At 44.3% G+C, this 11794-nt stretch overlaps 1 protein-coding gene across 3 annotated transcripts in view; it reads right to left on the bottom strand.

Moving 5' to 3' along the window:
- Positions 1-1093: 1093 nt before the first annotated feature.
- Positions 1094-11794, bottom strand: part of GINM1 (glycosylated integral membrane protein 1) — a 59127-nt gene continuing 48426 nt past the window's right edge. For all 3 annotated transcript variants that reach the window (XM_073671401.1, XM_073671402.1, XM_073671400.1), the window contains one exon: positions 1094-2270. In XM_073671401.1, coding sequence (XP_073527502.1) covers positions 2162-2270 — 109 coding nt within the window. In that variant the 3' untranslated portion in view covers positions 1094-2161. The remainder of the gene's footprint in view (positions 2271-11794) is intronic.

Raw genomic sequence — 11794 nt, 5'->3', positions numbered from 1 at the left:
ATCGGCAGCCCGTTTACACAGCAAGATAATCATGAAACAGGCATTTTTAAACAGAGCTCATTCATGATCATCTTGCATTGTAAATGAAGCTTAACACTTACAACTCTTCTTCTGTGTACACCCCTTTTCCCCCACTCAAGTCCTGTTATTGAATGGTCGGTAAGAGGGTATATGAATTGCTCCTGTAGAAGATGATTTGGTTTGAGAGGTGAACTTGGTCTCAGGGTTTGTTTTTTTTGTAAGGTATTTATGCTCTCTATCCCCAGGGTCGGGGTAACTCTGTCCCTATTGTTTTCAATTGTTTTATTTGAATCTCTTCAGTTCCTAAGACTCATGGTTCAATTAGACTTCTGTTAGATTTTGACACTTCAAGTGAGCATTAACAGGTTCTAAATGAAATCTCATCAGTTACTGGTCCTGTCACTGGATCAAGGTGACCTCATGAAACCCAACGTTATATAGACTCACTTCAAGTAATTTATAATTCCAATGTGACTTCCTTCCCTTTGAGCCCTCAGTCATGGCGATTTCTAACCCTTTCCTGCAAATTATTCTGCCTATATATAGACAAGGACAGGTTGTTGGTCTCAGTTTTCCACATCAATTATATAGTCTTCCATAGCGTATTGTAATCTAAGGGGTAAGGTTTCTCCTTTTGAAGAGTGACAAATCAGGTCTGGCATGCCAGTATGAGGAGACTTAAACACCTTGCATGCTCCTCTGGGAAATTAAATATGTAAATTGTCTCCTCAGATAGGAAGAGGACTTGAACTCTCGTGCCACCTACTGGAAGTAGAAATCTTACAAGTCAATATTGACCCTTTAAACGAGCCTTGCAATATGACTTAGGATAAAAGCCAAACTAGAATCCCAATTTGCAGACACTGTTTCAGGATATTGCCCCTTGTCAGTGCAAGACCTGATTTGACTTGCACTGGTTAAGATTGGGATCTAAGGGGTAAGGTTTCTCCTTGTGGAGAATGTAGGATTGTTACTTCCAATAGCTGGCACTAGAGTTCAAGTCATCTTCCTGTCTGAAGAGACAATTTGCATAGCGTATTGCACAAACTGACAAAAAGTAGCAGGAAACAAATTCCCTTGAATATACAAATGTGTTTATTAAGGATATTCACCATGTGATTTTGCTTGACACCATAAAATGATTAAGTGCATTGTAAAAGCAAAAATAAATCAGTTTGGTTATTTAGCTTCTAAGATTTTAGATAAACAGTTTTATGGTTTGCCATATCTAACTTATGGTGAAAAAACTTACACTGGAATATGGCCTGTCGTTGCATGTTCCTGAGGAATTGGGACACCCATTTATATTACAGGGTTGCTGATATGCCATTTTCCTGACAATGGAGAATATGCACATACCCTTAACTATGTAATATAACCAAATTGGTTTCTGGTCAAATATGCATTGATTTCATGATCGATTTTCAAACTATTAATAAAATATAAAACAAAAAAAATGCACGGGTGAATAAAACCTGGATCCCAAAGAACTGCAAATTAAATTAAAGCTATTGTTTTAGACATCACACCAATACTATTTTCCAGTTTTAAAAACCCATGGCATAGAAAGCTCTTGAACTTTAATCTTTTAAATACCCTAACATTCCTCAAAACTATGTACTAAAATAATCAAATATGAGATTCTTTTGATTAAAACTTATAAATAGAACCTTTTCATAAATGAGATGCTTTAAAATGAATATAAATCAAACATTTCTTAAAATAGAATATTTTAAAGAATTATATTTATGGTTAGATAAGACTGTAACAGGCTCAAGTGACACAAATTTGTTGTCAAACCATCAACAGTTCTTGAAAAATGTCCTTAAAATGAAAGGTTGTGTTTTTTTTCTTCTGTTTTTATTTTTAAATTTTCATACAAGTGAGTAGACTGCAGAGAACCAAATGCAGTGTAAGTGATGGCCTGGTTGTAGTGTTTAGAGGCCTCTGTCAACCATGGCCAATATAATAAGAGTCTGTTTCCCATGTGTTCTTCTAGGTGTACAGTATATCAGTCTCTTGAGATGCGCCTACAATCAAAACACTTAAGAGGCTTTTAATCTGGCAGCTTAAAGATCACAGTTGGATGCAGGAAATCCAATCGCTAACACTGAACCCTGACAAACTGTAGAATTCACATTCATGAGATATTTCCCGTTTCTTGGGGTGCCTTCTTTGTGTCGCTGCTGTCGAGAATTAAAGGAACAAAAAGAGGGGAGTCCTTGAAATCACTGGCTTGCAGAGTCCACCTGTAAAATAAAATATGAATAATAATCGAAACACGCTATGGGCACGTTTACTTAATTAGAATGCAGTTTTTTCCCCTCATTTTTGCATTGCTGCAGTCTTGGAGTCACAACACTTTTTTTTTTAATTCACATAGCAGTATGACAGCTAGCTTTTATTGAGAGGATGAATTGTCTATATTAGCAGCACAATTGTCGTATGTATATAATTTATCCATTAACTTTTTAAAAATAAATTTAGGGCGTTCACTGTGCATTACAAAACAAACAAAACCATTTTATTCTATGGGTCATCAAACTCATAGCTATGCCAACGTATATAAAAGACACACACACACACTGATACTTTTCAGCACGTACCAATACTGGAAAAGTAGAGGCTATAGTAATTTACTACGCATTCCTTCTAATGGACACTATAACAAAAGTGGATCATTGAATTCATTTATGTGTGAAAACCTGACTTTGTAGGATTTGGCCGGTTTCTAACAGATGAAGTAATACTGTTTGTCAATGGATTTATCTATCTGTCAGTGGGATTGACCCTCCCAAGCCATCTACATGAGCATGTAGGTCATAGGGAGCTGAAAAAAATGATATCTGCGATTAGATGTGATATTCCAGAGAAATCAATGTTTCTCTTAAACTCTTAGTGACCACCAATACGCCTTTTTAAATGAACTGAGATATAAGAGAATAGCATCCCCCACTACACTACAGCCGACACCCTGCTGCATCAGTCACAATCAGTGTTGGCACCAACCATGGCGGTTTAACCCCTTAGATGCAGCTGTCAATAGTGACTACTGCATCTAGATGGTTAACAGAGGGTGGGGGCTCCCTCTTTATCCCCATCGGCACCCTGAGATCATGATTGTGTGGTCCGGATCATTGCCATGGCAATTCACAGCCAAATAACAGCCTTAGGCTATGTTCACACATGTTGGGTTTTTCAGCTTTTTTTGCTGCAGATTTTTATGCAAATTTTCAGCTGCATTTTGCAGTACCAGCAAAGTCTATGAGAAACCAGAATTCTCTGTTCACACATTTTTTTTTTTTTTTGTCGTTGCGCATTTTGTGCCTTGGTTGGGTTTTTGGAAAATAGAGCATGTCGCTTCTTTCAGCATTTTTTTTCCGCGTTTTTCACCCATTGGAACTAATGAGTAGTGAAAAAACACTGAAAAAAAACATGGTGTGAACATAGCTATCAGGTGTTGCTGTGTTTTTAGTGAAAATAACCAAGTACAGCAGTATGTGAAACTCTTTTTGTGATTTTTCCATCTTGTCTTGGTCACCGAGTTGGTTATTTGTATTAGGAGAGTTTAACTAAATTTGTGATTTGTACAGTGTAAATATTAGCTGAGTTACATGTGAGATTGAACAATACCTGTGGCCCAGGGAGGTGTGAAATTGAAGAATGCCTGTGCAACTGAATGGTAGACCAAATAGTATGAAAGTAAATAGTGTCATACAAACTCAATGCATTGCCAGTGTCTAAACTATTCCTGAACAATTCACCTCCCCTACTATGCCAAAACCAGAATGAGAATTTTTTTTTCACAGAACTTTACGTACATGCATAAATAGAGACAGAAGGACAGTGAAAAAAACGCTGAAAAAACACACAAAGGCGTTTTTGACACAGCCGATTTCCTGCGAGAGTTTGGTTTTGCTACAGACTTGTGACGCTGAAGAAACCCAACATGTGTGAACATAGCCTTAGAGTCTGCCAGCCATAGTGACCAGTTCATAAGTTGGCAACACAATTTTTATTCCGGTCATGCCATTTTTCATTAATTCCTGAAAAGCACCTGAAGAGTTAATAAACTACCTGACAGCAGTTTTGAATACGTTGATGGGTGTTTTTAAAATATTACCATATATACTGGTGTATAAGCCAAGTTTTTCAGCACATTTTTTGTGCTGAAAAAGCCCCCCCCCTCGGCTTATAGTCGAGTATATAGAAATTCCGTTGGTGTATAGTGGGGGGGGGTTGTGGAGGAGCGAGGAAAGGCAGCAGCCGCTGCTGCAGCTTCCACGTGTGCCCGCTGCTAAAGGGAGATTAATATTCCCTCTTCTCCACTCCCATGGGTGTGGAGAAGAATGAATATTCATTCTCTTTAGCAGCACAGCAGGGCACAGAGGAGCGCTGAGCCGCAGCTCCTGCTGGCAGTGCCCGCTACTAAAGAGAATGCATATTCACTCTTCTCCATGCCCATAGTCCTGGCGTGGAGAGGAGTGAATGTGCCGGCAGCTCACATCAGCGTCTGAGAGCACATGGCAGTGACGCCATGCGCTGCTCGGATGCTGATATGAGCTGCTGAAGCAGAACAGGACGCAACGCTGGAGCAGAGGTGAGGAAAGAAGGCGAGTATAAGTGTTTTGTTTTTTTATGTGTGCAGTGATGGGGCCATACATACCAGGATTGGGGGATGAGGGATGCCATACATACCAGGATTGGGGATGAGGGGGCCATGCATACCAGGATTGGGGAAATTTACCAGTAGTTGCTGCATTTCCCACCCTAGGCTTATACTCGAGTCAATAAGTTTTCCCAGTTTTCTATGGTAAAATTAGATACTTTGGCTTATACGAGGGTTGGCTTATACTGGAGTATATACGATATATTTGGAGGTTTTCCAATATATAGGTCCCCCAAAGTCACTTAAAAACTGTAGGTTCCTAAAAAATAAGTTTTGTAAATTTCCTTGAAAAAAAAAAAGAAAATAAATGAAAAATTGCTTAAAATTTTAACCCCTTCACCCTATTTTCACCTTCCTGACCAGGCCATTTTTTTTTTTTTTTTTTTTATTATTTTTTTTAAATTCTGATCAGTGTCACTTTGAGGTAACAAGTCTGGAATCACGGTGATTCTGAGATTGTTTCTTCGTGACATATTGTACTTCATGATAGTGGTAAAATTTATTTGATGTGTCTGGCATTTATTTCTGAAAAAAAATTGGCAAAAAATTTAGAATTTTGAAATTTTTCACATTTTAATTTTTATGCCCTTAAATCAGGGAGTTATGTCACACAAAATAGTTAATACATAGCATTTCCCATATGTCTACTTTACATCAGCACAATTTTGGAAACAATTTTTTTTTGTTAGGAAGTTAAGGGTTAAACGTTGACCAGCGATTTCTCATTTTTACAACCTAATTTATAAAACCATTTTTTTAAGGACCACATCACATTTGAGGGACTTTGAGGGGTGTAATGTGACAGAAAATACTTAAAAAAGTGACACTATTCCAAAAGCTGCACCCCTCAAGATACTCAAAACCACATTCAAGCAGTTTATTAACCCTTCAGGTGCTTCATAGGAATTTTTGGAATGTGGAAGTAAACAATGAGCATTTAACTTTTTATCACAAAAATTTTACTTTAGACCCATTTTTTTACTTTCACAAGGGTAACAGGAGAAAATGGACTCCAAATTTGTTGTGCAATTTCTCCTGAGCACACAGATACCCAATACGTTGGGAAAAACCACTGTTTGGGAATACGGTAGACTTTTTGAATGTAAAATTTTCTGGAATAATTAGCAGATGCCATGTCACGTTTGGAAAGCCCTGATGTGCGTAAACAGTGGAAACCCCCCACAAGTGACACAATTTTGGAAACTAGACCCCTCAGGGAACTTATCTAGATCTGTGGCGAGCACCTTGAACCCCCAGGTGCTTCACAGAAGTTTAGAACGTTGAGCCGTGAAAATAAATAAAAAAACACATTTTTTCCACAAAAATGTTTTTTTAGCCTCAAATTTTGTATTTTCATAAGGGTAAAATGAGAAATTGCACCATACAATTTGTTGTGCAATTTCTCCTGAGCGTGTAGATACCCAATATGTGGAGGAAAACTGTTTGGGCGCATGGCAGGGCTTGGAAGTGAAGGAACGCCATTAGACTTTTTGAATGCAAAATTTGCTGGAATAATTAGTGGACGCCATGTTGCATTTGGAGAGCCCCTGATGTGTCTAAACAGTGGAAACCCCCATAAGTGACACCATTTTACAAACTACACCTCTCAATGAATTAATCTAGGAGATCATATTGACACCACAGGTGTGTCATAGCATTTTATAACATTGGGCAGTGAAGAAAAAATAATTACATTTTTACCACCAAAATTTTGTTTTAGCCCCAGATTTTAAATTTTCACACTGGAAAATGGGTAAAAATGCCAGCAAAAGAGTAGTTACTTACCGGTAACGAAATTTCTCGGAACTCATGACGGCACCACGGAGAGAGGGGATCCGCCCTTCAAGGACAGGAAACCTACAGATAAAAAGGGCGGCATCTCTCTCCCGCATCAGTTGGTTTACAGAGCACCGAGAGGACCGCCAGGTTAGTAACACCAAATATGGCATTTTTATTTATATATATTATATATGTATTTTTTATTTATTTTTTTAGACACACCCTGTGACTAAACAAACAGGTAGTAACGATTGTGCACACCCATGTGTAAGAAAAAAAGGGGAGGGAATGTACGGGTGCCGTCATGGGTTAAGAGAAATTTCGTTACCGGTAAGTAACTACTCTTTCTCTTTCCCCATGACGGCACCACGGAGAGATTGCAGAGCAGTGAAGATTAGGGAGGGACCACCGCTTCCAGAACCCTTCTGCCAAAGGTAAGATCTGAAGACGATGTTAGATCCAGCCGGTAGTGTTTAAAGAACGTGGAGGGAGAAGACCAGGTCGCCGCTCTACATATCTGTTCGACTGAAGCTCCGGCCTTCTCCGCCCAGGAGGCTGCCACTGCCCTCGTCGAGTGAGCCCTTAGGCCCACTGGCGCTGTTTCCCAGCTTGAGGAATAAGCCAGGGAAATGGCTTCCCTTATCCACCTCGCCAGGGTTCCCTTGGAAGCTTTCGGACCCTTCAGAGATCCCTGGAAGCACACAAAAAGAGCCCTGTCCTTCCTACACTCCCGTGTGGCCTCTAAATATTGAATAATGCACCTCCTGACGTCCAAGGCGTGAAGGGCCTCTTCCCCCTTGTTTTTTGGGGCTGCGCAGAAGGAAGGGAGAGTGACCTCCTGTGACCTGTGAAAAAAGGATCCCACCTTAGGAAGGTACGCTGGGTCGGTCCTAAGCGTCACTCTGTCGTCTAGAATCTGCGTAAAGGGGGGTCCCGCGGATATCACTAATGCGGCGAGCCGAGGTGAGGGCTACCAGAAGGGACGTCTTAAGGGACAAGATTTTAAGGGACGCTTCCCCTAGTGGTTCAAAGGGGCCTCTGGTCAGGGCTGAAAGAACAAGATTTAAATCCCACGGAGGAGCCTTCCGGGAGGGGATGGGTCTGGATCTATGAGATGCCCTGATGAACCTGGAGACCCATCTATCCCTTGCCAGGTTGCAGTTATACAGGGCTCCCAGAGCTGCTACCTGAACCTTCAGCGTGCTCGTGGCCAACCCCAGCTCCAACCCCCTCTGAAGGAACTCCAGGATGGTAACCACGGGGGCCTCCCCTACTATATCCGTACCTGCAAAGGAAAGGAATTTCTTCCAAGTTTTCCCGTAGAGCCTAGTAGTTACAGGTTTCCTACTCTGCAGCAAGGTAGAGATTAGATTGGGGGAAAACCCTTTATCCCTCAAGAGTGACCTCTCAAATTCCAAGCTGTCAAGTGCAGGTTTGTTACCTGCGGGTGGAGTACTGGACCCTGAGACAGCAGGTCCGGAACTTCCGGAAGGACCCAGGGGTCGGAGACGGACATGATCCTCAGCCAGGAAAACCAAGGCCTTCTTGGCCAGAAGGGGGCGATCAGGATCACATTAGCCTCGTCTTCCCTGATATTCCTCAGAACTGCCGGAATGAGAGCAATCGGAGGAAAGGCATATACTAGCTGGTGGTCCCATGGAATCAAAAAAGTGTCTAGTGCTACTGGGTTCCCCCTGGGGTCGATCGAGCAAAACGTGTCCACCTTTTTGTTTTTCCAGTTGGCGAATAGGTCTATACATGGGATTCCCCAAGCCCTCGTGATCTTTTTGAACACTAGCTGGTTCAGCTCCCATTCGCCCTGTCTCAACTGGGTCCGACTTAGGAAGTCCGCCGTGACGTTCATTGACCCTTTTATGTGCAGAGCTGATAAGGACTCTAAATTTCTCTCTGCTATGTGGAGGATGGAGCTTGACGCCTGAAGAAGGGAGATGGACCGGGTACCCCCCCTGGTGATTTAGATATGCCACCACTACCCGGTTGTCCGAGAACACTCTCACGTGGTGATCTTTTAACACGTTTAGAAATTCCAAGAGGCCATACTTCACTGCCAGAAGTTCTTTCATGTTGGAGGAAGAATCTTCCACCCCCTTTGCCCAGACCCCCTGAGCAACTCGGTCGTCTAGATGAGCCCCCCACCCCCTGGGGCTTGCATCTGTCGTCAGAATCTGGGGTGCCGATATTGTCCATGGGACGCCCCAGCCTAGATTTTCTTCTTTTGTCCACCATGTTAGGGAAAGTAAAGTTTTTGAGGATAAGGTCAGTCGACCTTCTAAGTGCCCTCTTAGAGATTTTTCCGCCCCCAAGATCTCCCATTGTAAGACCCTGGTGTGCAACTGAGCCCAGCGGACACCCGGGATGCAGGCAGTTATATAACCTAGGAGGGACATTACTCCCCTTAGTGTCATAACCGGATGCTTTTCCACATAGGACACATGGGCTATCATATTTTGGACTTGCCCTTCCGGAAGACGGCATTCCTGACTCCTTGAATCTAACAGGATACCTAAGTATTCCTGCAGCTGAACTGGCTCCAATCTGGATTTTTTTAGATTTAGAAGCCATCCCAAACTAGTCAAAGAATCCATGACTACTGCTAGCTGGTCTTTGCAGTGGCTGAACGAGTTGCCTATAACCAGTAGATCGTCTAGGTATGGGACTATCAGGATGTTCCTCTCCCTCAGATGAGCCATGACTTCCGACACCACTTTCGTGAAGATTCTTGGGGCTATTGCTAACCCGAAGGGAAGAGCCGCATACTGAAAGTGTCTGATTGTGCCCCTTATTGGTATTGCTACCCTCAGGTATTTCTGGTAGTCTCTGTGAATGGGGACATGATAGTAGGTGTCTTTTAGGTCTAAGACCTTCATGAAACAGCCTGGAAACTGTAATTTCACACAAGTTTTTATTGATTCCATCTTGAAAGGTTGTATATTCAAGAACTTGTTCAATTTCTTCAGGTTCACGATAGTCCTGAGTGTACCGTCCGGTTTTCTCCTGAGGAATGGGGGGGGGGGGGAAGTAAAAACCCTCGCTTGCCTCCTGAGCTGGGACCTCCTGCAGGACTGCTCTGTCCACTAGGTCTAAGACTTCCTGTTCTAAAGACAACTGCTCTACCACTGAGGACCTTACGGGGGTTACTGTGAAATTTCCTCGAGGAGTGGAGAGGAACTGGAGTTTTAGCCCAGATTTTATCAGGCCCAAAATCCAGCCCACATTTGAAATCTTTTCCCAGGCTGGGAGGAAATGGAGCAGTCTTCCCCCCACCTGGGGCTGCATTTCATTGGGCGGGCTTCTTGTTGTCACTAAGGGGCCTGTTGAACATAAACCCCTTGGCCTTCCTCTGTCTCCTATCTTCCCACCTATCCTGATCTTTGGGGGGCCTCCTTCGCATGAATTTTTTGCTCCGAAAACCCTTCCTGAATGATGAACTGGAGAGGACTGGAAATCGTTTTTTGTCATCCCCGGCTTTATCCAGGATGTCATCCAGGGTAGATCCGAACAAAAATTCCCCTTCACATGGGATGGAGCACAGTTTGGATTTTGTTTGGAGGTCGCCTGGCCAGCATTTGGGCCATAGGGCCCACCTAGCTGCATTTGAAAAACTCCCTGCTCTGGCTGCCAGTCTGACAGAGTCGGCTGAGGCGTCTGCCAGAAAACCCGCTGCGCCTTTCATCACAGGGATGGCCCCTATAATATCCTCCCTTGAAGCCTGGTCTTTTAGCTGAGATTCCAGCTGGTCTAGCCAAACCATCAAGGATCTGGCTGTGCAAGTGGCTGCCACTGCAGGTTTCAACCCCCACCCCCTGCCGCTTCCCAGGCTCCTTTCAGAAAGGAGTCCGCTTTTTTGTCCATAGGGTCTTTGAGTACCCCCATGTCTTCAAACGGCAGGGAATATTTTTTAGAGGCTTTGGCTATCGCCATGTCAATTTTTGGCGCTTTATTCCAGAAAGAGCATACAGGGTCCTCAAAGGGGTATTTCCTTTTCGGGGCCAACAACCCTATCCTCTCTGGCTTCTTCCATTCTCTCAATCAGATCGTGTACCTGATCATTAAGAGGGAAGGATCTCTTTCTTTTCTGACCTAAGCCACTGAACATTATCTCTTGGATGGACTTTTTGGGGTGAGGGTCTACAAACCCCATGGTGGACCTAACTGCTTTGATTAAGCCATTGTTCCGTCTATAGGGAAACAGTTACGACCCCCGTCCTCTGAAGATGAGGAAGCAGATGATGAACAGGATGATTCAGATACCGCAACTTCCTCATCTGATTTACTAGACTCTGACACCGGGGAAAGGTACCTAGTTTTTTTATGCTTCTTCCCCCCCTTTTGGAGGGATTTAAAGGTATCTTCGACTTGCGATTTTATCAGGGATCTGAGCTCGGTAGCAAACTTAGGGGTCTCCTCACAGATGGTTTGCTCGATGCATGAGCTACATAGTCTCTTTTGCCATGTGGTGGGTAGATCCGCTGCGCAAAGTGCGCAGGCCCTGTGTTTAAACTTCCCCGTGCTCGTCCTTCCCTAAGAAGAAAAAAGGGAGGGGGGGAGGGCTCAAGTTACAAGTGAACTTTCACAAAGATCACTTACCGCCCAGACGAAAGAGAGGGAATACCGCATTTGAAGAGGAACCTGCTCTGGTAGCTGGGTCTTTCGCCGAGGCTGATGCCGTGCCGGAATCTTTGCCACGCTGAGAAGACCTGCCGGACCGACCGCTTCCTCCGTCACCTTGAGTATGTTGACGCGGAGGGCCGCTGGAGGGTCCTTTCGTGTGTTTCCTCTGAGGCGATGGTGAGTGGGGGCGCAGGGGCTGCACCTCCTGGTCACTAATACTGCTGAACTCAACGTATGCCAGGAAGCATTTTCCCATTGCTTCCCTGGCTATTTAAGCTATGCAGGGGACCGCCCCCTCCCCCTCCAACACCGATGCGGGGAGCGCCCCCCTCTGGCCAGGGCACCGCTGTGTCCTACATGTTAGGCCTTTCCCGCGCGCGCGTTTGAACGCGCCGCTCCCATAGGGATCTGCGGCCGCGTCACTTCTGGGCGCCTGGGCGTCACTTCCGGCGAGCGCACCCGCCCAAACGCCGAATCGCTATCCGGCAAGCATGCGGGGCGCGCGCTGCACAAGGCCCAGGTACCTTGGGCCCAGGGCTCAGGCCTACTCCAACCCGAGCCCCGGACCCCCTATACTTACCGCCTGGGACCGACGCCACAGGAGACTGCGTCTCAGCTTCGCGTCTCCCTGCCACCCTGGAGGCCCGCTGACCCCAGCTGTGGCGCTTCAGGACACCGCACCAGCCGAGGCAG

The sequence above is a fragment of the Phyllobates terribilis genome, unplaced genomic scaffold (assembly GCF_046119375.1).
Source record: "Phyllobates terribilis strain yellow unplaced genomic scaffold, ASM4611937v1 Scaffold_3__8_contigs__length_932513732, whole genome shotgun sequence".
Classification (NCBI taxonomy): Eukaryota; Metazoa; Chordata; class Amphibia; order Anura; family Dendrobatidae; genus Phyllobates; species Phyllobates terribilis.
Note: the sequence above shows the minus strand (reverse complement) of the source record. Positions and strands in the feature narration are given on the sequence as shown.